Raw genomic sequence first — 25,407 nt, forward strand, 5'->3', positions numbered from 1 at the left:
AGTGATAGGGAGGGCACCGAGCAGAGGCAGATGAGAGGCCATGTGGCCTCACACAGCCTTCTGGATTTGATTATATAACGCTGCACAGAGGAGGACTGTGAGGGCTTAGGCGAGGCTTGGGAGCTATGTGCACAGCAGGATTAGACATTGTGGGTATTTTTCAGTTTATCTTGGGTTGCCTGCCCTTAAAACTGAAGCACAAAATCGGCAGAGAGCATAAAGAAGGAAAACAAGTGTGTAACCCTAGTAGGGAAAATGACTCGTGTTTGCTAAAATTTCTTTGAAGAAGGGTGTGGCCTTCTAACCAGGTGCCCTTGAACTTAGGAGTGGCTCTAAAGGGGAGTATGGGTTTGGGTTTCCCCGAACTCACCCCTGCTCTGCTGAGCCCCAGCCTGGAAATGTGTAGGGATTTTGCTTGCTTGTTACCTTTGCACCTGTCCTTATTTACATGCAAAATCAATTGCTTCACTTGGTCTTTCCGAAGTACAGGGTGTGGGCAGAATCTTATCTGAAGCCATGTCCTGTTTGGACAAGTTGGACTCCCTTGGCAATTCTCCATGGGGTGGAGCAGATGGGTGGAGGCAGGAAAGTAAAATTGGGTGGCTTGTTCTCTGAGAGAGGAGAGAGGGCGGATTGTTTGCTCACTGGATCATTCTATTTCATCTGAAACAAAATAATTAACTTCTCTCCCATTTATAAAACAAATTAATGCAAAATAACTAATTTATGAGGGGCAGAGATTGGGACATATTTCGTGGAATTTTTTTCCTTTCAAACCAACAATAGAAGACTGAGGTAGGTGGAAATCCTTGGGTGGTATGAAAACGGGATGCCTTTCCAGGTAGGTGCCAGCATTTCACTGTTCTCGATGAACCTTCCAACTTATGCCTGCCCCCATGTGTCATCGGTACCCTTGTATTTTGGGCCAGCACAACTGCCATTGAATATGATTAAACCCATCAGCAGCTTTCAAAGAGTTGGGTTAAAAGAGTGAAAAGAGAAAAGTTACCTGGGTAAGGAAGTTTTACCTGCAAGGACTTCACTTGCCTGCCTGGCAGTCCTTCTGGCTGAGAGAGGGAGAAAGAGGGACACACGGACACACACACACACACACACACACACACACACACACACACCGGGGTGCTCCTTCCCACAAACTCACCCACACCTACTATTTTAACCCCCTCTGGGGAGTGAAGGGTAGGGGATGGTCAGTCTTCCTCCTGTAAATTCCAAACACTGAGGAGCGTGGAGAGGATACTTAGAGATGGTTTAATGGTTGCTTTAATGGTACTGATCTCTACACCTGGGGGAGTCAGCTAGGAAAGTTTGCTTTGAGGGAAGCAGGTTAGTGGGGAACCTTAGGTCAGACTGGATGGGGAGAAGGTAAAGCTGGAACTCTTTGAGGATCTGAGGAAAGAAATAGGACATAGTACAAGGGAATAAGAAAGGAGAATGTCAGGCAGGTCTTGCTCCATCCCCAGAAGGGGGGTGGGCAGCATCCCTCATACTCTGCCTTCTCCGGCCCTCGTCCATCCCCAGCTTCTGAGCAGGGGGCTGTCGTTGATAAGGCTGTTTCTATAATAAAACGCTCTAGACCAGTTAGCTCCCTGCAGAGGAGCTTGTAACCGCAGAACCAGCCTTCCATTAAGGACCCTGTGTTTCTGAGCCTGGAGCTCATGCCTCCTCCCTCTGGAAGCCGAAGTCCAGGGGGCCTCCTAGGGCTCCCTCAGCTCTGAAGCAGAGCTATATTGCTTGTTCCATAGTCTGGAATCCACGTCAGGGATTTGCCAGGTTTTTAATATATAACCACAGTTTTGCATTTTGACAGAAATCTGACCCTTTTTGACATTTGAAAAGTCAGAAGTGGAGAGAATCTGAAGGGAAATGCTTTTTCTTTGTTTGTTTCTTTTTTTTTTTTCTTTTTTTTTTTTTTTTAGGAGAAATTCAGTTTTATGGGTCCTTCCCAGTAAAATAACATAATTGCTCCAGTTGTAGGAAATTATTTTGGCAGTGGTGATATCCTGTATTTTTGCTTGTAGGTACCTCAGTAACATAAAGGTTTTCTGTTGTTGTTTTGTTGTTGTTGTTGTTTTGGTTTGGTTTTTGTTTTTATTGCAGTTTTGTTGTCCTGGGGTTACTTGGTTTAGAATATATTTCTGCTCAGCAAGTTGAATGTAACTGAGATGTAAATGCATGTGATTGGAAAATAGGAAAATCAGAGCCGTATTTGAGGCCTCCTCATCTGTGATACCCACAGGTTCACAGAGTTCACAGAATGCCTCATCCTCAGCCAGGTTCAAACCCAGTGGATTTAAAGACCCTGGGGTTGGCCTGCTCAGTCGGCTGCCGTGCACTAGGCTCTAATACCTGTTTTAGTGCGCCACCTACTGTTCTACTTAAGATTGCTGCTGGTGTTGTGTGGTAGATTTTCTGTAGCATTTTTGGTTTATTCAGCATTCTTTTAAAGCATTCTGATCATATCCCCCAGAGCACTGAGCTGCCCATGGATAACAATGGACACCAAATGAGGGACTCTAATTCTTGCAGTAGTGAAGTTATTTCTTAGTTCTGTGGAAGGCACCTTGAAGACACTGCAGTCACTCTTCTAATTCTAGACCAGAATCCATAAACTCTAGACCAGTGACAAAGTGGTTAGTTCAAAATGTAGAAATTCTTTTGCAAATAAATAAGCAAAAACCTGATTATGTTAATGTATTTGATTGTCTTCCTAAACTTGGTTCCTTTCTATCTTAGCTTCCTACATTTTCTTGTTCCATAGCCTGTGATTATCACTATAATATCATTTAAGTCATTTTCACAGCTACCAAACTGAGACCAAAGTGCTGTTAGCTATATGGACAGACATTGAACTTGGTGCTGTTCATTGCAATATTTGAATTTTGCAGATTTTTTTTTATTGTCCAGTGATGCATTATTTAGCTAGGCATTTCAAAATTTCTAATTCTGTTATTCCTCCTGAATTTATTAGATGAAATAGTTCTGTAATTAGAAATATATCTTCATCACATTTGAATTACTTTGAGGTAGAGTTCTGGACAAATAAACATGCTCTGTAGTTTTCCAATAAAAATAAACTTGGTTTTGTTAGGTCCAGTGTTGTATATTTGACTTTGTTTCTCTTACCAGTCTTACAGATTTAGATAAAATGTCAAAATTAAAGGACAACACTGATTTAAATACTGTCTTAAAATGATAAGATACAGCAGTGTTATTTCTAAAAGGATTTAGTAGTCAATGCCTTAGGCTTTAGACAAAGTCCTTGCTAGCTGAGGTAAGGGGTAGAGTTAAAATTTTAACCCAAAGGAACTTCACAGCCCATCATCTGGATGAATTCGATGCTGCAGTTACTGGTATACACAGTACAAGGTAAGCTAGTATGGAGATGCCCGCCCAGTTGGGAAGCTCTTTGCGGTAGTCCAGATGTGAAATGACAAGCCCCTGTGTGAGGCCCAGTATAGGGCGGAGGCTGCTGTTAACTTTTGTACTGAACTTAATCTCAGTTTTACTGAAGGGTGGGGGGATTGACTTAAGGCTACGTACGTTATTAGAAAATATCAAATATGGCTCCAGAATTTGAAACCAACCAATCTAGTTTTGTGTGTATAGCATGTACCTGTATTTCCAAAAATTGTGCATATACTTGTGTGTATACTTGTTGGCAGAAACAATTTAGAGGGCAAAACCTTTGTTTGTTTTTGTTTTGCTGTGCTGGGAATTCTAAGGCATTTTATCACTGAGCTACACCCTCTGCCCCAATTATTTATTTAGACAGGGTCTTGCTAATGTGTTGAGGTGGGCCTCTAACTCAGAATCCTGCCTCAGCCTCCGGAGTAGCTGGATTAACGTGTGTGCCACCACACCTGACTTCTGTTTTTTGTCTTTTTGTGGGTTTTTGTTTGTTTATTTGTTGGTTTGGGTTCTGGGCTTTTTTGTTGTTCCTTTTGTTTTTGTTTTGTTTTGATACTAAGGATTGAACCCAGAGTTGCTTTACCACTGAGCTCCATCCCCAGCCCTATTTATTTATTATGACACAAGGTGTCACTAAGTTGCTTAGGGCCTCATTAAATTGCTAAGGCTGGCCTCTAGCTTGCAACTCTCCTGCCTTAACCTCCCCACTCACTGGGATTCCTGGCATGGGCCACTGTGCCCCACTTGTGGTTTTTGTTTTATTTTTTATCTCATTTGATCATCCTAAAAGTTTGAGAAGTAGATACAGGGGTGTGGTCTGCATCGTACCTGCAAAGAGTTGTCCCATGACAGGTTGCAATCTGCTTGGATCAGGGCTCTTTTCCCTCATTCACACCTGAGGGTGTGAATGCTTTTATTTAAAAGGGTTTGCCTGGAGATCCCATCTTGATGGGCTAGATGAATCTGTAAGTGCATTCATTTTAAAAGCTGGGGTATAGGGGGTATTGGTGGGAGCCTGCAGCAGGGCAGCAGGTCATCTGACTTGATCCATCTAAGCAAGGGATCTCACCTTGTGTTTACAGTCTGATGAGGGGCATGGATAACAGTTCTTGGTACCATGACCATTCGAACATGCTATGCTGGGACTGGTTAATAATAGATCTCAAGGCACGAAAGGATTTTCATCCTTCATTATGAAGTCGTCCATTTTTCACTGGCTGTTGGTTTGTTCCTGCTGGGTTTACTCATAAGAGGGCAGTGGCACCGCGGATTTGAGCAGCCTGGTATTCAGATTGTGTTTGTAGATTATAATACACCCTGTGATGTAGGAAAATGTCCTTTGGAAGTGAAGGTCATGTGTTGTGTTATGGATGAAGTTCACATGCTATCATGAGACTCAGAACAGGCTTCCTTCAAATAATTCAGTTATACTTCCACAATTGTAGGTGAAGGTGGACTAGCATGACCCATAGAGCATAGACAGCAAACTACAGAATTGCTGTCAAGAAGATGTGGGGTGAAGGGTTGTGATACTGAAAATAGGAAGTAACCCAGAATCTGGGACTTCTGCAGCTTTTTCAGGTAGAACTCAAATCTAGAGCTTGTTCGCTTTGCCCCTTAAGCCAGGGTGAGGTATAAAGATCTTGCCTCTAATCAAAGCACTGAGCAAATTTGCATAGTAAGTACCTGAAGCAGGTTTCTGAGGATCCGTGTGGTAGCTGGGCAGTGATTCTGTGGGCTGTGAAGAGGCAGTTGACCTGATGTAGATTAGTATTAAAAGTGGACCAGTATAGAACAAAAAAGAAAGCAGTGTGATTAAAAAGTAGAACAACAGAAGAGAAGCATAACAGAGGATGAGGGTAGATGTTTCCTTTACATTAGGGTAATTTCCTAAGAAGTGATAAGATTATGTTCTTCATATGTAAAATGTGCTTAGAAAACAATAAGAGAGGGTAGGGCTCAAGCTGACCGGGTATTTCTCAAAGAAATGTAAATGGTAAAGATGAATTCTACTTTAGTAATTAAATCAATGTAATTAAAAAAATAATTTGTCATTTGAGCCATGTGCAATGGCGCAGACCTGTATTCCTAGCAGCTAGGGAGGCTGAGGCAGGAGGATTGCAAAGCCAGCCTCCACAACTTAGATCCTAAGCAACTTAGTGAGACCCTGTCCCAAAATAAAAAGGACTGGGGATATGGCTCAGTGGTTAAGCACTCCTGGGTTCAATCCCTGGTACCAATAATAATAATAATTATTATTATTATTATTATTTTTATTATTATTATTATTTGTCATTTGAGACCAACAGAATGTTTTGTAAAATATACATGCTTCTAACCCAACAATTCTTCTACAGAAAAAATTATCTTAAAAGCTAATAAAGAAAAGAAAAAACAACTCATGAACATAACAGGAAGATACAAGTATAAATAATGGTGAAAATTTAGAAGCAACTTAAGTGCCTGGTAAAGGGGATAATAAATTGATTTGTTTATACAGTGACATGCTGAATTTGTTGTAGAATAATGCTTACTGAAAAAAAAAGAAGCGTTTTTCACAATAAAGTTTTAACTGAAATTATAAGCACTAAATAGTATGTATTCTTTGCTCCCACTTAAAATGAAGGTTTGATAGGATAAACAAGGATGGTTGGTTTTAGGTTTTCTTTTGGCTCATCTCCCCTCTCCCATGTTTCTGTGATGAACATAGAGAAGAAAAGACGTTTAACAGTCCTATGTAATGTGAACTTCTGTTGAGTCACCCAGCGAGATCTTATGCAAGTTTTGCTACTCAAAAGAGGTTGTACATATTGTTCCAGAAATATCAGGGCTTGTGTATTTGAGTTAGCGATGCTGGTCGACCCTCATCTGGTTATGACCATGGAGTATGGTTTTAATTACATAAAAGGGCATTTTTCGTAGGTAAAGGAAACAAATTCAAGTCATTCTGAGCATAGAGAGAAAGAGGTAGACCAAGCCCGGTGGGTGGGGGGATGTATAGAGTATGAAATTTTACTTTTACTAGTTTATATCTAAAGTGACCTTGGAATTTAAATGGACATCTTGTTTTATTTTCTAGGTCAAACACCAGAGCACCCTAGAAGGTTTAACTAAAAGAATGCTCATGTTTGACCCAGTGCCTGTCAAGCAAGAGGCTATGGACCCTGTCTCGGTGGTAAGTTTTCCAGGATTAAATACCTCTCCTTGTTTATTCCGAGTCATACCAACATGGGTGTGTCTTGTGTCAGTCCCTGAAGTTACTCACCACTTGCCAGTCATTTGGCAGGTAGAGCAGTAACAGATGAGGGGTGTGTCCCCCCAGCAGCAGCTGCATCCCTTAATGAACGTGACCCCTGCTTCCTCGGTGTGTGCCCCACACCCTCCAAGACATGCTCAGCATAACTCTTAGGCCACAGGAGAATCTGGTTGTCACAGAAGTAGATTTAAAAAACTCCCCAAACCTTTTGTATGTAAAACCATATCAAGAATAAAATGATTCGCTTACAAATCAACGACAACAGCCACAAGGGGCTGCGACCACATGAGAGATGACTGAGAAGCCAGAGAGAAGGAACTTGGCAGTGAGGACAGAATCTCATTTCATTGGGAAGAATCTGACTGGGTGGGAATTATGTCCACTGTCGTCTTCAACGTCCTCCTGCTAAGCTGGCCTCTCTCCCGAGCCAGACCATTAGGTACTATGAGACACCAGGGGACTAGTAACTAGTGCCGGTGTTTATGTAGGTACGGTACTAGTGCCATGAAGAGGAGACTTGGTGGGCAGAGGGGTGTCTGACTTAAGAGCAGGAGTGGCTTAGACTAGAGCGGATCTGTTTTAGTGAAAATTGAACAACAAGGCGATGCTCCCACTCTGTCTTGGTTTTTTTCTTCCTCGGGCTTGGAAAATATTCACAAGGGGAAAAACTTGGCCCGGGTTTGTGTATCCGAAGGTTGGTAATGACACGCTTGCAAAATTAGATCATCCTTGTGCATTGGCTGAGGGAGGTTCCTGCCAAAACTGTTTATACGCGGGGGTCAGTTCGAGGCCCTCAGAACCCAGTTGCCATGGATATTACTAAGCCAGTGAAGTATTTACCAGTGTCTGTAATGAAAAGCTAAGTCAGAGCGTCTTGAAGGAAATGACATTTACATTCTAGCATGATAACTGGATAACCAAGTGTCTGAATGTGATAATAACCAAGCAATAATAATTTTATTAATTGAAAAAGTAAATTTACTTCTGATTTTAGTCCATGCTACCATTTATCAACCCCTTTTCCCCCAGCCGCGCAGGGTCCTCTTGGAGGAAAATTAAGGTGAAACAATTTCCCCATTAATTCTGTCTTTGAAATGTGAATAGGTTCTCAGTGCTGGAGAATATGACTAATTTGACAAATGATGCAGAACCATCACTGATGGGTTTCACTCTTGGGTGTACTTCCAGTGCTTTTAATCAAGCATGGAAATATGGCTCAAGAGCCTCATTTCCAGCTAAAATGAAGATCCACATTGCTAAATTGATATGAAATAATTAAGTGAAAGGAAATGCACTTAAGTGAAAAATGGGAAATAAAATAAATTGGAAGTAACTATTAACTTGTAATGCTATAACTTGTATTAATGCATGAAGTTAAAATATGTAGAAGTATATTTTTGCAGCTAATAATCTTTTTCTCCTTCATGTGCTGGATTTCAACTGACACCTACAAAATTTAATTAGATATTTTCACCAAAAGTTAATGTCAGTCTTTACAATGAAGGGTTTTTTTTCCCCTTAATTCAGAGAAGAAATTTTAGTTAACTGAAACATTAGAAGAGTAAGGAGTTGTAATTATTTTTGTTTTAAAAAGTCAAATAAAGAGCTTTGGTTTCCACTCTTAATTACATCTTCAGATTTCATCTTCTTTACCTTCATAGATGCACTGTATGAATCTAATTTATTATTCTTTTTTTCTTTTTAATTCAGTCTTTGGCTCGAGGGTCAGAGTCTTTGACTATTCAAGTGTATGTTATAAATTTTAAGGCAACATGGGACATTTATACAATTTTTTTAAAGTCCCACTTATGAATAAAAATATTTTATGGTAACTTATTCCCCACCCCTTAAAAGAAGAGCCCAGCAGAAGCAATCTGCTTATTTGGTATTTTGCCATAGCTTAGAAAAAGTGAAAAATGTCATTTTTTCTCTTACTAAAATATAAGCCTTCATACTATTTGCTGCTAAGCTTGTGCTCTGAGGCTTCGGATCACCCTGTTAGAATGTGTGAGAACAAGGAGTGGAGTATCCCTCCCTCCAGGTCTGCGCCAGGGATCCTTGCTGCTCACTGTCCCCAGGGTTGGCAGACTCTCCAGCAGGTCCCTGAGCCTTGATTTTTTTTTTTTTTAATTTGTGAAATATGCACATGTAAAGAAATTGTTTGTTTGTTTTACCATTTCTAAAAAGGTTGAAAATTTAAAGGATTTGATTCAGGAAGTCAGAAAGCAAATTGTTTTTTAAAAAGCCAATTTTTAAAAAAATATCCTTAAATAAATATCTTTTTATAAATATCTTGTGTTCCTATGGGAAGATTACTTTTGAAGAAGTGTGTTCCTCTTTTTTTCTTTTTGGTTTGTGAATATTGTCTTCTTTCGGACTCTTTAGAGATTGAGAGGTACTTAGAACCAGTAGTTTCCCTTGCTCCATCCTAACTAAATTTCCATGGATTTTCTGGGCTAGTAGAAAGAGAGCCTTCTGCTTTGGTTGCACAGAGGGGCAAGTCATTTCCAGATGTGTTCAGTCACCCTGCCCACTTAAACAGACTCCTTATGGAAAACTCACCAAAACCTTTCCTAATAAAATAAGAAGCTATGGAAATTCTCATTTTGGTATAAAGTGGTAGACCTTTGGGAAAATTATCCAAACCCTCTGCCTTTTTCCCCAACATAATATCTCTCCGCCCCTCACCCCCCCGCCAAGATTCAAAAGAATTGGTCCTCTGCTTAGCCTGGCATCGGTGAAGGCCTGCTGAGAGCGTGTTAATTTGCTCCAAGCAGTCGTCAAGTGTTTATTGAGCACCTATGCCAGGCCCTCGCTTCACATTCCAGTGAGAAGCAGCAGCCAGTGAATACATACACGCTGGAGGTGTGGATGTTTGAATGCATGTTCCAACAGAAGGAAGGAACTTTCCTTCATAACAGATGGTTTTGAAAACTAGACCCCTTTCCTCCCTTGATGAGTCTGGGGGTTGGGGTAGAACTTGATCGTGTCTTGTCTTTGGGATGATCTGTTCCAGAACAGGGGGGTCGGCATTGAATGTCCTTCCATGGCCACAAACAACGAATTTTCTGCTTCATCCACCCTTGCCAATGATTTGGATTTAGGACCAGTACAGCCACGCCTATTTGCATTGCTTTGTTAGAAGATAGGAATGGTCTGGAGCAGAAGGGAAGCAACTGTTACCAGAGTGGACTCGCCCGGGGCACACCCAGATGGAGCCCTGTATCAGTCCTTACTCTGTGGAGATTCAAATGGTTGCCAGCTGATTGCAGTAGCTGCGTGCTCCACCCAAATAATTAAAGTAAACATGGCTCAGAGAAGATTCTGGTAAACACTGCAGTGCAATTTGCCAGTGAACTGGTTTGGAGGACCACATTTCTTCACCCTTTTGTGAGGCAGTTGGACTGGAAATAGTTAATTAGTACTCAAGAGTTGGGTGACTGGCGACATATATATGTCTCCCTGGCACTTCAGAAGAAATACATGTCCAGTAGGGGAGGGGGCATGCATTTGAAAGCAAACTACTGGTAAAAACTGCGTTTTTCTAAAACTGAGCTTCATTGTGACGACTTCTTGATGGCTTGAGAAACCTGAGAATATTAAATTTACAAATCCCCCAAGGTTCTAAATTCCTATTTGCCTTAAACCCATGCCACGGATAGAAAAATCCAGCAATGACAGCAATGAAAGTATGTCCTCATTTTGCTTCCTATTTAGCTGCCAATAACTATTGGCCTTAAAATCTAGGTCAGAGGGAGGTCTTGGAAGAATAGGGCTGAAAATAAGGGAGAAGCTACATTTTGGTAAATAGAATCGATGCTGCCTTCCATTTCCTGAACTTTTCTGCTAGCACCAGGACTTTTGCCCTCTGGAGAATTATAAAAAGCACGTTCAAGTCCTTTAGAACTAGGAGAAGTCTGTCTCTTCCCTGAATTTAATTAATTCCTGAACTCTTCATTATGCGTCATCTATAATAATTTCTAGTGAACCTTGTGATTCTTTTTCTTGTTGGTTAATATTTAAATTGAAACATATGTAATATTGATATTACTGTGTATTTTGGACCTCTCACTTGTTGGTGTGCTTCTTTGTGATAGGTTCTAAAGAAATGTAGAAATCATCTTCATTCAAACCTTGACATATAACTCAAAGCTGGTGTTAAAATTTTGTGTATTTTGTATTTCCTGATTTTATATCCTTCCTGTCCTTGAGCAGTATTAGCAGTTACAATTCTTTTTGCCCCCACCCCCCCACTTCAGTCAATCTTTATTCTGTCATTTAGAGCCTTGCTATTCAAAAAGTAGTCTCTGGCACTTTGGACTGCTCCCTAGTCATTCAAAATCCGCATTTTAACAAGATGCCCAAGTGAATTTGAGTGGACAGAGAAGTTTGAGAAGCCTTGTTTGGAATTTCACAGCCCCTTACAGTGTACATCTCTTGTGTAAGGACAAGAAGGGACTCCTGAGACAACCTGGTGTGTCAAGTTTTATGTTAAGCTCATTACATGGTTTATCTCTTCGAATCCAATTTTAAATTTTGACCTCACAACCTCCAGGAAGTTGGATTTTGGGGTACCCACCTTCAGAGCACCTGCACTTCTGATATTTAGTCAGTCATTTTTCTTGCCTTCTTTTCTAGAATTGCTTTTGGTGGTACCAGGGATTGGACTCAGGGGCACTCGCCACTGAGCCACTCCCCAGTCCTATTTTGTACTTTATTTGGAGACAGAGTCCCACTGAGTTGCTTAGCACCTCACTTTTGCTGAGGCTGGCTTTGAACTCTTTATATATCACTACTATAAGAAATTGAACCATTTTCTCTTGCATTTAAATAAACACATAACCATTTTAAAGCAATGAATGTCATTCTCCTTGGGTATCATAGGTGTCCCGTGGGCATGCACCCTGCTGCTGTTTGGGGAGATTATACAGATTATCATGATCCAGATACAGAAAGAGCAGAAGAAAACAAAACACAGAAGCATAAGGATAAGGAACTGACATCAAAACCAGATAAAGACAAACAAAGTTAGATAATAAAGAGGTTTCACTGGCTAATCCCTTACTTCTGGGTACTCTGATGATGCTCAGTTGCTTGGAGTAGGAACCAGGCACCTGGAATTTCAGAAAGAGGAGGTGATCCTGATGTGTAGTCAGGTGGAGATGCACATAGTCTAGGTCCAGAGAGGAAAGGTATGGTCCCAGTAGAGCTCTCAGTCAGTCAAAACCACTCCTGCTTCATTCCCCGGGGGGCCCAGCTCCTGGTACTGGGAGTTTAACAGGGGTGCTCTACCACTGAGCTACACCTCCAACCCTTTTATTTTTATTTTGAGAGAGGGTCTCCCTAAGTTGTTAAGGCTGGCCTTGAACTTGAAAACCTCCTGCCTCTACCATTCTAAGAATGGGTTGTTCACAGCTGGAACCCATCAGAAGGTACTATTAGCATAAGAAATGTTTCATGTCCTGCAGAGTTTAAAGATACTAAAGCTAGAGAGTTTCTGCCAGTTGAAGAAGTCCCATCAGAAAAGCAGCAAGGTTACTGTGTCTTGGCTGGGTCTCGGGGGTTCCTAACGCTGAGTCCTAATAATAAAGACCCACAAGCCTGTGATACAACCTGCTTTAGAGCCTCACCCGGTATCAACCTTGACATTGGACTGGGCAATCTTAGAATAAAACTACAGATTCCCACATATCCCAGGACCACACTGGTCTTATTGGTTCTAACGTTTCTGCTAGACCATCTCTCTCATGGTCTTTGGTGGGGGGATCAATTGTATATGTGAACTGTTTTTTAAAGCCCATGTGATTGTGCCCTGTTAGATATTGTTGTTTTACTTTGTACTTCAAGCAAATAACGTTTCTCATCTGACTGTGGTGACGTGTGGGTTTTTTTCCTTCTTTCCAACAGTCCTACCCATCTAATTACATGGAGCCCATGAAGCCCAACAAGTATGGGGTCATTTACTCCACGCCGTTACCCGATAAGTTCTTTCAGACCCCAGAGGGCCTGTCACACGGAATACAGATGGAGCCAGTGGACCTCACGGTGAACAAGCGGGGTTCGCCACCCTCGGCTGGGAATTCTCCCTCTTCGCTCAAGTTCCCGTCCTCTCACAGGAGGGCGTCCCCTGGGCTGAGCATGCCTTCTTCTAGCCCGCCCATCAAAAAGTACTCACCCCCTTCCCCGGGCGTGCAGCCCTTTAGTGTGCCGCTGTCCATGCCGCCGGTGATGGCAGCTGCCCTCTCTCGGCACGGAATCCGGAGCCCGGGCATTCTGCCCGTCATCCAGCCAGTCGTGGTGCAACCCGTCCCCTTCATGTACACCAGCCACCTCCAGCAGCCGCTCATGGTCTCCTTGTCAGAAGAGATGGAAAATTCAAACAGTAGCATGCAAGGTGAGTTCTGCAGGCGCCAGAGCTGCTGACCCCTTCATGTGCCAGGTTTTCCCTGGACAGTGGCGTGGGGGTGGGGGCAGGGGCACAGGCAAAGCTGTTGAGTTCTGGGAAGGAAACGTTCATCTGCCCAAGGCACTTCCTTGGTTTTGTTTTTTTGTTTTGAAGAGTCCGTATTGGAGAGTTAGGCTGTTTACTATCCTGAGATGATTGCTTTCATTATATAATTGTCAGCCTTGGGATAGTAAAAAATCTTGATTTTGTACCTTGTTTTATTGAATACTAACATGGTTTGGGGTACAGAAGGCATTTAGTAAATACTTTTTGGTCACAGTGATAAATAGTGGCTCTGAAAAGCCACCTTGTTTACCAGCTGGTCGGACACAAGACTACAGGTTGAAAGAGATGACCAGAATTCATAAGGAAGAATCTCTGCAAAGAAGTCCAGGTCCCTATGTTTGTTGCTTGCTGGCAAAACGATAGTCAGGAGAAACAATCTCTCACAAATTTATTCTTGCTCTAATCCTGCCAAAGGCAAATAAATATTCACACATTAATGCTATAGATAGGAGCTATGTAGTGAGCATTTAAAAGCTGAAATTGGCAAATTATATGTAGAGTGACTTTTCCTTTTTTATTTTTTAGTACCTGTAATTGAATCATATGAGAAGCCCATATTACAGAAAAAAATTAAAATTGAACCTGGGATTGAACCACAGAGAACAGATTATTATCCCGAAGAAATGTCACCACCCCCTTTAATGAACTCGGTGTCCCCCCCTCAAGCATTGTTGCAAGAGTAAGTATATTTAGGCGTACCTGGCTTTTGCATCTTGGGATCTGGAGTGGAAAGACAGGTTACAAACGTGACATGCTGTGAATGACCAGGAACTTCTTACATTGTGTTGCATCTAGTGGACGGTAGCTACGGTCAAATACAGAGACTCTCCAAAAACTGCACTTTCTAGCCTTGTGACAACAGTTACCTCAGCTTTTCAGTGAATTTGTCACCCATGGTTTTTCAACTCACCATATAAATCTTTTTTGTTTGTTTGTTTGTTTTTCCATCCTTCCTGGCTTGTGTGCATAGTTTTCCTGTGCAAAGGGCGAATCCTTGCATAGATTGGATCTGGTGTTCTAGAGAGTCCACGTAGCTGGGGTCATGAAATGGTTCACGTGGACACACAGATTCTTCCTCTCAGGTATCATTCCTGATATGTCTGTTATGGGAGATGTCTTTAATCAAAGTCTTCCAGCCAGCCTCAAGCCCCAAAGAGGCGCTCCAAAATGAGTCCTGTAAACAGCGCTAGCAACAGAAGCTTGTTCTTGAGACCCAGAGAAGCTCAGTGCTGAAAGGACTCTATTCTCAGATCTTCATAGCTGCCTGCAGGGTGTTCCGTGTCCTGTAGAATTGCCATCCGCAGGAGGCCTGTGCTGTGTGCTCTGACACAGGTCAAATAGTATCCCATGTGGGATTGGCCACTGTAGACATCCTTGCCTTGCCCGGGTGGTCACTCTGCAGGCTATGTTTGCGGTTACTGCAAAGATGGCCTTTGAATCCTGGCTGCTCACCACGTATATGACCTTGGGCTAATCACTCCTCTTTACTTTCATTATTGATTAGAATCATTGCTGTTGTAATTATGTTGTGGTGCTTCAGTTCAGTGGCCTAGTTCACGGACAATAGTCATTGTCTCTGCTGGATCCCACCATCATCTTCCTCCCGTATCACTTTTTTCTCCACCTTGAATAAATGTTCTACCTATCTTTTCACTTCTCTTCTCTACCTTTCTCTTACACACTTAACAGCCAAATCAAAGACTCTGGTTTTAGAAGAGGTGTTTTCTAGTGACTTCAAATATAATCTAATGGTACCCACATTTAGCTTGGGGAGATGCCTTCGTGGTAGCCCACGTATTAATTCTCCCCTGCAGTGAGCTGCAGTCTTTTTTGTTTTTGTTATCATTTATTCCCTGATAGATGAAGTACAAGAATGCATCTTCTTACCCAGCTACAGCAGCCAGCAGGGAGACTGTCTGAGAGAGTTGTATACTATTACCACTCACAATTACATAGTGCCCTTCCCTAAAGAGACTTTTCTAGGTATTTGCAAAGGAATTGTTTCCTTCAGGGTAAATATAGAACTGATGAGCTAAATGGCCTTAATCACAGTTTGCTGTGGGGACCTGCACTTGATCTGTTCCTGATAAGTGCTGTCTCTGCTGTCTTGTCCAGGGCTAAGGAGCTGACTGCATCTATTTAAGCACTCAGGTAAAAGGAAGCACAGTGACTGAGTAAAATGGTCACATCTTCTAGGCTGAATCACCTCTTTCTGATGATGAGGGGTATCTCTGGCAAGGTAACATGTACTTGTAATTGTTCCTGCCCCCGTGATAGAAAAGATACCATGTAACTAAATAAAGCCAAAAACCAACATAGAAAGAGATCCATTGACTGAAAAAGTATTGTCCAAAGTCTAGGCTATTCTGAATTATAATTCAAAACATTTTAGAAGAATACTTGAAAGCAGTCTCCCATTCTCTGGGTGATCTCAAACCCCATGGCTTTTAATGAGGAATGAGTAATGTGCTTGTTTTAATGCTGACCTAAGAATGCATTTTGCTCCAAAAGGGAAGGAAAAAAAAATTCAGATTAGCCACAACTGGGACATGGACTCTTTAAGTAATTCTCTTACAGATGTGATTAAGTAATGTCTTGGAGTGGGCCCAGTAGCAGCCCACATAGGAAACCAGCTAGCTAGGAACGAATCACTTGAACCAAGAGCCCAGGACTATTGCAGTGAGGCAGACCCAGGAATATTTGCCTTAGGAAGCACCTCTTCCCAAAGACTGAGGTTACAGCTTTAAAATTCATTTGTTTGATCCTAGAGTTAGAACTTTAGCATTAACAGCACTCACAGGTATATCAAATGCCTCTTGTTATATATTTGCATATGTGAAGATGTATGTAGAACAAAAAGCTTAAGGATCCAATTGCTCTGACATCTGTATTGTAGCAAACTTAGGAGAGGTCAGCCTAACTCAAAACAAAGACCAGATAAACAGCGATCAAGTATCTGATACTTGATAGCTGTTCTCACTTCTTGGTTATGATCCTGAACCACCTCTTAAGAATGAGGAGTTAGAAGACCAGAAAACTGTGAGGTCTCAAGACCCTATCAACAGCTATCATTTAGGAAGTTTACCTCTGGGGCTTCGCGCACATTTCCCACAATAACCTTTGAAGAAAATACTGTGTCTCCCAAAAGCCCTCTGAGGTAGCATTGCAATCATCGCGCCTGCTACAAAGAAATTAAGTACCTGGCCCAGCATCACAGATGCTATCAGTGACAGAACTGGAATTTAAAGTTGGAGCCCAAAACCTTTCAGTGTATCCAGATGCACAGCTAGGAAAAGCAATCGTAATCACTGTGCTGAAACTATTAGATTCCTGTCCCATAAAGTCCAATAAAATTGCAAGAGATTTCTAAAGTTATCCTGGGATAGATATTTGCCCCATATCCCAGAGACTTAGGAGATATAGTTAACCATTGAATTTCTTCCTCGGCATTTGGTTTCCTAGAGTTGAAAGTTAAAAATAAATTGATAAATTTCTTTTTTATGAAGGATTGTAAATTAATAATTCCGCATTTTAAAAAATTATGTCTGTAAACCTCTGGCTTCTCTGTTTTCCCCATTATTTGTAAGTGTGCGCGGTGCGTGCGTGCGTGTGTGTGAGAGAGAGAGAGAGAGATTAAACACTTTCTCTCCATCCCGCCCCCACTGCTTTACATTCACTCTCCGGAGTCTCTAAACACTCCTGGTTTGTCCTTCTGTTCCCTCCTCCCTTCCAGGCATCAGGGTGGGAAGGCCAAGTGAGGCTCACAGCTGACAGTTTTCTTTCCTAATAGGAGTGTCAGGAGTAAGTCAAGGTCACTTAAAATAATCATACCTTTTGTCACTTCTTAGCATGCCTGTCAACGTTACTGACAAGGGATGTGTATTCAGATTTTTAACAAGACAAAAAAACAAATCTCACTTCAGGGACTCCCTTATTGATTTCATGATTTATTTGTTTGGGTCTCAACAACTTGAGTGTTCACCCTCATCAAATCCTTGTCTCTTCCCCTTTCCACCAGTCTTTTTTCTCCCCCTGCACCCTCACACAAGACATTCCCATGTGATCCAGAACATCTTTAGGAGTGAAAGGCATCTTTGGTCACAGCTGGAGGCCAGCACGTGCCCCTGTAATGTATCAAGGGCTCCATCATCAGGAGAGTGAATGGGCCCTTGGAGCTTCTTGGTGGCAGATGCTGTCAGAGGGAAGCCTGAGAACATGAGGCACAGCTTTTCTCAGCCTTTCCCCAGCTGCCTTTTCTCTCAACCAAATTTCCTTTCTGAGAAAGACACAGTTGATAGTAATGATGCTTAATGGGATTTGATTTCAGATCCACCTAGGAAAATTATGCAAATTCTGGAATGTGAGAGAAAGCAGGAAAGTAGGGAGGATGTCAGGCATCCGGGGGGGGGGGGGGAAGCTGGGCAGGTTGATGCTGGGGAGCTGATGTCATGGGGAATAGCCTTCCTCTCTCCCCTCTAGGATTTTTTTTTTTTTTTTTTTTTTTTTTGAGAGGGGACAGTACTGGGGATTGAATTCAGGGGACGCTTTAGGACTGAGTTATATCCCCAGTCCTTTTTTTTTTTTTTTTTAAATAGGGTCTCACTCAGTTGTGGAGGCTGGCCTTGAACTTGCTGTTCTCCTGCCTCAGCCTCACATCACCGGCCTTACAGGTGTGTGCCACCGCACCTGGCCCTCACCCTCCCTCCTAACGCTGCAGTGGAACTCTTTCTAGTGCAGGAGTGGTAGTGCCAGCACAGGCTGCTGTCAGTCTTCTATCCCACATATGTGGAGCTCAGTGAGCAGCCAGAGGCTTGGTTACTATCTGTACTACACATTTATGTTTGTGAAGATGGCAATGCCAACATTTTTTTTTCCTCATAAGAGCCAGCATTTGAAATTTGAACGTGAATTGGCAGTCTTTAAAAGATGCTGCTAAATGTTAGTTATATAAAGGATGAAATGTAGAGACATCCTACAGTATTGTTGCTCAGGATATAAGAATTTGACATTTTTCTATTTTTCCCTAAAGAATAATAACAAAAATCAGTGCCGCAAATGGAAAAATATAGTACCGTGTTCAGCATTGCCTAGTACCATGAAATCTTGTCGATAGGCAGGTTTTTACTGCGGGAAAGATCCTCTCCCAGCGTGGCACCTCCCTCTAGCATAGCATCTAACCCTTCTTGCTGTCATTACTTATCTCCATGTCTGTCTCCCCCTAGAGTGTGAGCTCCTCGTAGGGCAGGAACCCTGTTTTTATTCATCTTTGTGTCCTGGTGCCAAGCCCAGTGCCTGGCTCATGGTAGGTGCTCACTCAATGTTTGTTGAATGAATATAGCAGTGCTTCTTGGGTTGAACGGCTAATTTTTTTGTTGTTGTTTATTTTGTTGGGTTTTTTTTTTTTATTTGTTTTGCCCAATGTTGTTAATGCTTTTAGTTGACTGAAGAAAAGGCAGCAGCTTCACTCAACAGTTCTCACTTGACCTTGGCTTTCACAGGAATCACCCTTCAGTCATAGTGCAGCCTGGGAAGAGACCTTTACCTGTGGAATCTCCAGATACCCAAAGGAAGCGGAGGATACACAGATGCGATTATGATGGATGCAACAAAGTGTACACTAAAAGCTCCCACTTGAAAGCACACAGACGAACACATACAGGTAGTAGAAACACCGGCCCCGCTTCTGTCTTAAGAAGTAGGGGGGTGAAAGTCAACTTCTGGCTTCTACCATGTTTTGTAGGTTGAGCATCCCTAACCCAAAAATTAGAAATCTGAAATTTTTGGAGCACTTTGGATTTCTGGATTAGACCTGCTGAACTGATAAAGTCTGTGCAAACTTTCCAAAATCTGAAAAACTCTCAAGTCTGAAACACTTCTAGTCTCCAGGGTTTTTCATTAGGAGCTCTCAGCCTGCATGATGAAAGTTTTCCAGGCCTCTGCAAAGTTACCACAGTCACCCACAGATGTCTCTATCAGTCATAGAAGAGCAGTTTTTATAATGATTGCCTTTTGTAATGAATTTGAGTAGATTAGAATAATCCCTGCAACCAGGTCCCCACAATCTCTTGAAGTACTGTCCTCTAGCCAGTAAAGGGATGGAGACTTTGTTGCTGGAACAGAAGGGAAAGCGCTCTCACCACCAAGGATGTGGCTTTCCTGTGAGCTCTTGTAGCATACGTACATGATAAAATTTATCATAGCAAAGAACACTTCTTTACACAGAGCAATAAAATACAACAGTGCCATAGAAATGGAATTCAAATAGAAGGCTGTCCTCCATAGAAATAAAAATTGAATATATTCAGGTAGTGTCCATCTTTTAAAATTGAAGGAACTCCTATGCCATTGCCTACACTATTTGTTCTAGGAAATCTTCCATTTTGGTCAATACTGAAAATAGATAGTGAGTAGCCAGATCATATAAACATTGTTACATAGATGGAGAAAATGTGCACTTGCTATCACTGCTTTCCTGACTTAAGGAAATCATACAGAAACGTTTTCAATAGCCTGATTGATTGCAGTCAGTATTGATGATTGATGTGTACAGTAAGCTCATGTCACCTCAGACTGTCCAATTTAAAATTTTGGTTTAGCAGCAATTTGCCTCTGTGTACATTTTCCTAAACTCAGAATGCAGATTGCCCTACTGAATTTTGAGAATTGTTCTTATTAGGAACATTAATAAAGAGAGGAATTTGGGGTTTGGAAGCATCCTGAGTTGTCGGTGAGACTCAGGCATGGTTAACAACTTCCAGCCTAAAATGAGGAAGGCATTGAAATATTTAGATGACAATTCAGATGTACAAATATACCTCTTGGTATGTATATTCTATGGGCAAAGGAGATCCTATAAATCTAGCAAGGTTTCTAGAGAGCGGGCATGTTAATCTGATACCCAGTACCCACTACAGGCCGAGTATCCCTCATCTGCTATCTTGGAGCCAGATGTGATTCAGATTTCAGATTTGATTGGAATTTGAAATATTTGCAAATACATAATGAGATATCTTGGGGATATAGGATCCAAGTCTAAACACAAGATTTGTTTCATATGTACCTTATTTATATACATGGCCTGAAGCTAATTTTGTACAATAGTTTAATTTTCTGCATGAGATGAAGTTTCATGGTGTAGAATTTTCTACCTACAGCAATGTTTCAGTGCTCATTTTGGATTTGGGATTGTTGGGTTAGGGATGCTTAACCTGTATTGGTCGTTTTAAATGTTAAGATTGCTATTAATAGCGCTTTTTATTAGTAAGAGCCTTCAGACTGGTTCTCCTCATCATTTTCCCATAAGGGTCTTCTAATCATCACCTGTAATTATCACTGTAATACAGGAGGGTGATGTAGAAACCTAGCTTCTGAGAGGTGGCATATTATTTGAAAACTTTTGAATAGTTATAGGAAAATGCCTCAAACTTTGAAATTTGACTTATTGAATCTGTAGTACTACATATAATTAAGCTCTCAAGTAGGTTGAAGACTTAGAAAAATACCAGTATAGATCACCACGTGCTCCAGATTGGTAGTCACTCAGAATGGATCTCATTTTCTTTATGCTTTAAGAACTCTTAAAATCCATCCCCATTTGGGGGTTTTGTTTTGTTTTGTTTTTGCTAGCAGTCATTTAAACATTAGAAGAATTGATTTGTTTTTTTCTTGTTTGTCCCGAAATGCTTTACAGACCAGTGTGTTATCGAAGGGACAAATATATGACCTTCTCTTGGGAATAATATTTTTCAATAGCATTAACTCAGCCTTTGCCATCTTTTCAAAAAAATTAAGCTCTTTTCTCTTTCCTTTTGCAGGAGAAAAACCCTACAAATGTACATGGGAAGGATGCACATGGAAGTTTGCTCGGTCTGATGAACTAACAAGACATTTCCGCAAACATACTGGAATCAAACCTTTCCAGTGCCCAGACTGTGACCGCAGCTTCTCCCGTTCTGACCACCTTGCCCTACATAGGAAACGCCACATGTTAGTCTGAAAGCCTCCGTCTCCGCCTCATTGTGACTCCCCACTCTCCTGGCTCTCTCTCTGTCCTCCCTCCCATTATCTAACTCATTTTTTACATGTACATTTTAATTTTGATTCAGCTGGTCTGAATCTCTGAATTTATATCATTCAAAACTTCCATATGGTCAGTAGTCGATACTCTCTAATCCTCCCTCTCCTTACCACGGGTCAGACCTAAAGAATGTGAACACTTTTTTTTTTTCCGGGGATGCTAAGCAAACCCTTCTTACGTTTAATGTAATGAGAATAAGGGAACATGTAAACTAACATACCAATTGTCGGTTTCTCCATGTATTCCTCAAAGAATGTCAAAGTAAATGTGTTAGAAATACAGTATCAAGCCTGCTAGTCCTTGCCAGAGACATCCGTACCTCTCTGCCTGGTGATCCCATTTTATGCTTGACAGCAAAGAGAAGGGTGGCCCCAATCACCAGTTATAGGAGGACATGCAGCAAGATGTCACACGAGCCCAGTCAACTATGCCATTGTCCTTCACACATCTTCCGTGTGGACCTGCATTATTGTCACTTCTAAATCAATGCCCTCTTGTATGCCGGAAGCTACGTGGAGGGCTGTGCTGCCAAATTAGGTGGGTGATATGTGACAGCTCAAGACATGGGATACTGCTGTGCCTTGTAACAGCAAACAGAAGCAGAGGGGCGTTGAGGGGAGATGCATTGTGCAAAGCGGGAAGTGGGCAGTTCCTCCTGAGCTAGGGCCTGTCAGTGAGGTGTCCAGATTTGGTCAGCTGTGCCGTGCATCTGTAGAGCTTCAGTCTCTGTACAGAGTGCAGAACCATGCTGCAAAGCCAGGTGCCTGTGGGGTTATCCACACAACTGTCTCCATTTCTTTACAAAATCCTTTGGATGGTCAAGTTTGAGAGTAAGGAATCCACAGAAATATTTGCCCAGTAATGATTAAAAAAAAAAAAAATCTTTTGGGTAAGGATATGAATGGTCTTTCTTTTATCTAACTTACTTATAGCTTTTTTGCATACAGGGAAACATTGAGTGGTACTTGTATTCCCCTGTCAAATCAGTCACATAGCTTTCTCTGTGAGCTGGGAGGTGCCAGATTGGCTGTCCTTTGTGTTCACGGCACATATCATAAGTGAGCATCTGCTAAGGCTTTAGGAGATTGATTCAGTTAACACGTGAGTGACACTATTTGTAAGTACAACTAGTTGTGAAGCACACATACCTTCATTTTAGGAACAGACTTTTGAAAAATAGAAAACCACAGTTCAGGGATTTATATATGTAGCTTGAAAATTCCCAAAAGTTTACTGTCAGAACTAGCAGTTTCCCATCATTATCCATTATCCTGTCAGAAGAAACTGAAAATAATGACTCGTATTTAAGAGAAATAGCACCATTATCGGAAAGTTTTTCAAAAGCAGGCTTTTGAGTACCACAGTCCAGTAAAAATAATTGATAATGTAGAAATGTCATTAGTCTTCAATTTGAAGAAAATGAGCAAAGGTCGTCAATATGGTTGCATAACCAAATGCCCCTTCATCCCTCCATGAAGGATGGAGGAGGAGAAGAGAGAAGAACGGAATCCTGAAGATTCATCCCAGTCACAGCTCAGGATCCAACACAATCTAAACTGGGAGGAATACATAACTGTTTTAAAACATCATTGAATGATTCTGGAGGCCTGCAGATCACCCGGGGAGCTTACTTTGGTGGCACTATGTTTAAGTTAGCTGTAGGGCCGGCACCCCTGTGAGGGCCTACTCGTCAGCCCTGTGAACCAGCTGGAAGGAAATGTAGGTGAGAAACGCAAAGAAATTTGTTTATCTTGGCACTTGGATTTCTTTTCTTTCAGCACTGCAAAATGTTTAGAATATTACAACGTGCTAATCGGGGGTTTTGTTTGTTTTCCTTTTTTTTTTTTTTTTTGCAATTATGAAATGAACTAAGGAACAGAAATGACTTCTTTCTAGTAGGTATCATCTGTATTGTCAATGCTTAGTCACATTTATGCCAGAGTGTTCATGTCTTGAAGTGGTTTTTCAACAATACACTGAAGAATTGAGAGGGAGTGCAGGGGATTTTTTTGTTGTAGGGAAGATCACCAGCTTGTGTTCCAGCCCATATAAAGCGGGGAAAGGAGGCAAGAAAGGGTAGAATTGATCTGTGAAACAGCTCAAAGTCTGAGTGCAGTTAATAGAAGGCTTCATGGGTTCTCATGAAATTTGATGTCTGCTACAGCATATTTAAGTTTTGTTCAGAAGACTGTATTATGTTACTATGCAGCTTGCTTCGATCTTTGTTAATAGTTCATTAACAAAGATCCATTTTCACTCTGAAAGAAAAGCAGCTCAGAGTGGCCATTCTCTGTTCCCATGGTGGTTTGATATTCTTTAGATGCCATTGGCCCTTACCAAATTTTCTTATATATATATATATATTTGTATTTTACTATGATAGTTGAGAAATTTAGTCTCTTAGTCATTTAGCTATTATTGTGGAAGACCTCAAGATATGAGATAAGATGCCCTTGAAACGTTTTTTTTTTAATGATTCGCCATGTTATTCTCAATCATTATTTAATTGCAATATTTTAATTTGGTGAGAATGATTTGTAAACATGAAGTCGTTGTCATGTAAATTGTTAGTTTATTCAAGTATTGCTCAAGTGTCATCTTGAAGAAGTCATAAAAATTAAATCAGAATCCATCATATTAGAGTTTCAAAATGTGAATTTACATCATAAATGGGCATTAACATTCTAGTTTGCTTGGTTTGGAGAATGTCTGCAGCATAGCTATGTTCAACCAAGGAGATGCTAAATATGCAGAAGTTTCAAGAGCCTTGGAACAGAATTACAGGGGAACTATGTGTATATGTATGTTTTATTTAACACCCATCTGCACTATCAGTATTGCACTAATGTGGGATTTGAAAGACTGTATTTCTGAGACTGTATATCTGCACATCATTCCTGATTAGATTGGTTTAAAGACAATCTCAAGATCTAAGGTTTAAAACAATTTGGTTTGAAAATACACAGTTGTCTTGAAGGAATTGCTGTCACACATAAAGTCACTCAGAGTTGTCTTTATTCTCTTCTTGGTCAAGGTTAACAATTTCTAAATGATTGCAAATTCACTTAATACATTTACAAAGCCATTTTACATGCATTAAACGAGGGCTACAACATGTTTTACAAATACTAGCACTTTTTTTTTCTGTTATGTACTTAGTGTTAGAGGGTCAAAATAATCTTTCTGCTTAGCATCTCTTAAACCATACCTGCAACTATAGCAGGATTATTACATTTACAGTACTTTAATACTTGTATAAACTATGCAGAAATTTTTAATAAAGTGTAATATATTTTATAAGCTAATAAGACTGAATGGGTAAAGGTTTTTAGCATGCATTAGTATACTTGCAAATACTGAAACATTTTGGTAATCTTTCTTACTAAAGATGTGAATGTTTAATGTACCTTCTCTGTTTCTACTCTGTAGTCCAATGGGAATTCAGTAATGACATTTTGTCATGTCAAACTGTGAACATAAATTTGTACTGTACAGTCCTCATATACTATATACAGTATGCAATATATGTATTATATACTTGTTAATAAAACCATCAGAATATTAAATGTGATCATGTGATTACTATGTAAGCAGTGATCACTGAGAACAAAAAAAGAACCATGTAAATACCCTGCTTAGAAATTTTGAAAAAAAAAAAAAGAAATTTTGAAATAAGTCACTCTGAGCACTCATTGATGGAAGGAAAGAAAAACAGATCAACTTCATGTTGCACTCAAGGAGTTAACTCTTCCCTAAAACTATAACCCAACTAGCAGGAAGTCTAAGCTCAAACCATAAAACAAACAACCCAGCATAAATCTATAAAACATTCTTGAAATAATTATTTGTTGTAAGCCCTACCTATTTCCAAGATGAATTTGCAGAGCCTCCTTGGCTCTGGTTTAAGTCTGTCCCTGAGAAGTGTTGGAAACTTAATTCCTCAGTACAGCGGCACTGAGGTGTTGGGCCTGGTGGGAGGTGCTTGTATCATAAGGGTTGAGCCCTCCTGAATGGATTAATGCCTTCTCATATGACTGTTGATTCTCATGGGAATTAGTTACCTGGAGAGCGGATTGTTATAAAGGGAGGCTGCCTTTGGTTTTGCCTTTTCCACACACAACCACTTTCCCT

The 25,407-nt window shown here is 40.9% G+C and overlaps 1 protein-coding gene across 1 annotated transcript; it reads left to right on the forward strand.

The window, feature by feature from the left end:
* Positions 1-450: 450 nt before the first annotated feature.
* Klf3 (Kruppel like factor 3) lies at positions 451-24,842 on the forward strand. The gene is made up of 6 exons (XM_015482024.2): positions 451-795; positions 6,512-6,607; positions 12,596-13,082; positions 13,725-13,878; positions 18,698-18,858; positions 21,014-24,842. The coding sequence occupies exons 2-6, from the start codon at positions 6,551-6,553 to the stop codon at positions 21,193-21,195; spliced, it is 1,041 nt and encodes a 346-aa protein (XP_015337510.1). The 5' UTR covers positions 451-795; positions 6,512-6,550; the 3' UTR covers positions 21,196-24,842.
* The last annotated feature ends 565 nt before the right edge of the window (positions 24,843-25,407 follow it).

Source organism: Marmota marmota, unplaced genomic scaffold, assembly GCF_001458135.2.
Source record: "Marmota marmota marmota unplaced genomic scaffold, marMar, whole genome shotgun sequence".
Classification (NCBI taxonomy): domain Eukaryota; kingdom Metazoa; phylum Chordata; class Mammalia; order Rodentia; family Sciuridae; genus Marmota; species Marmota marmota.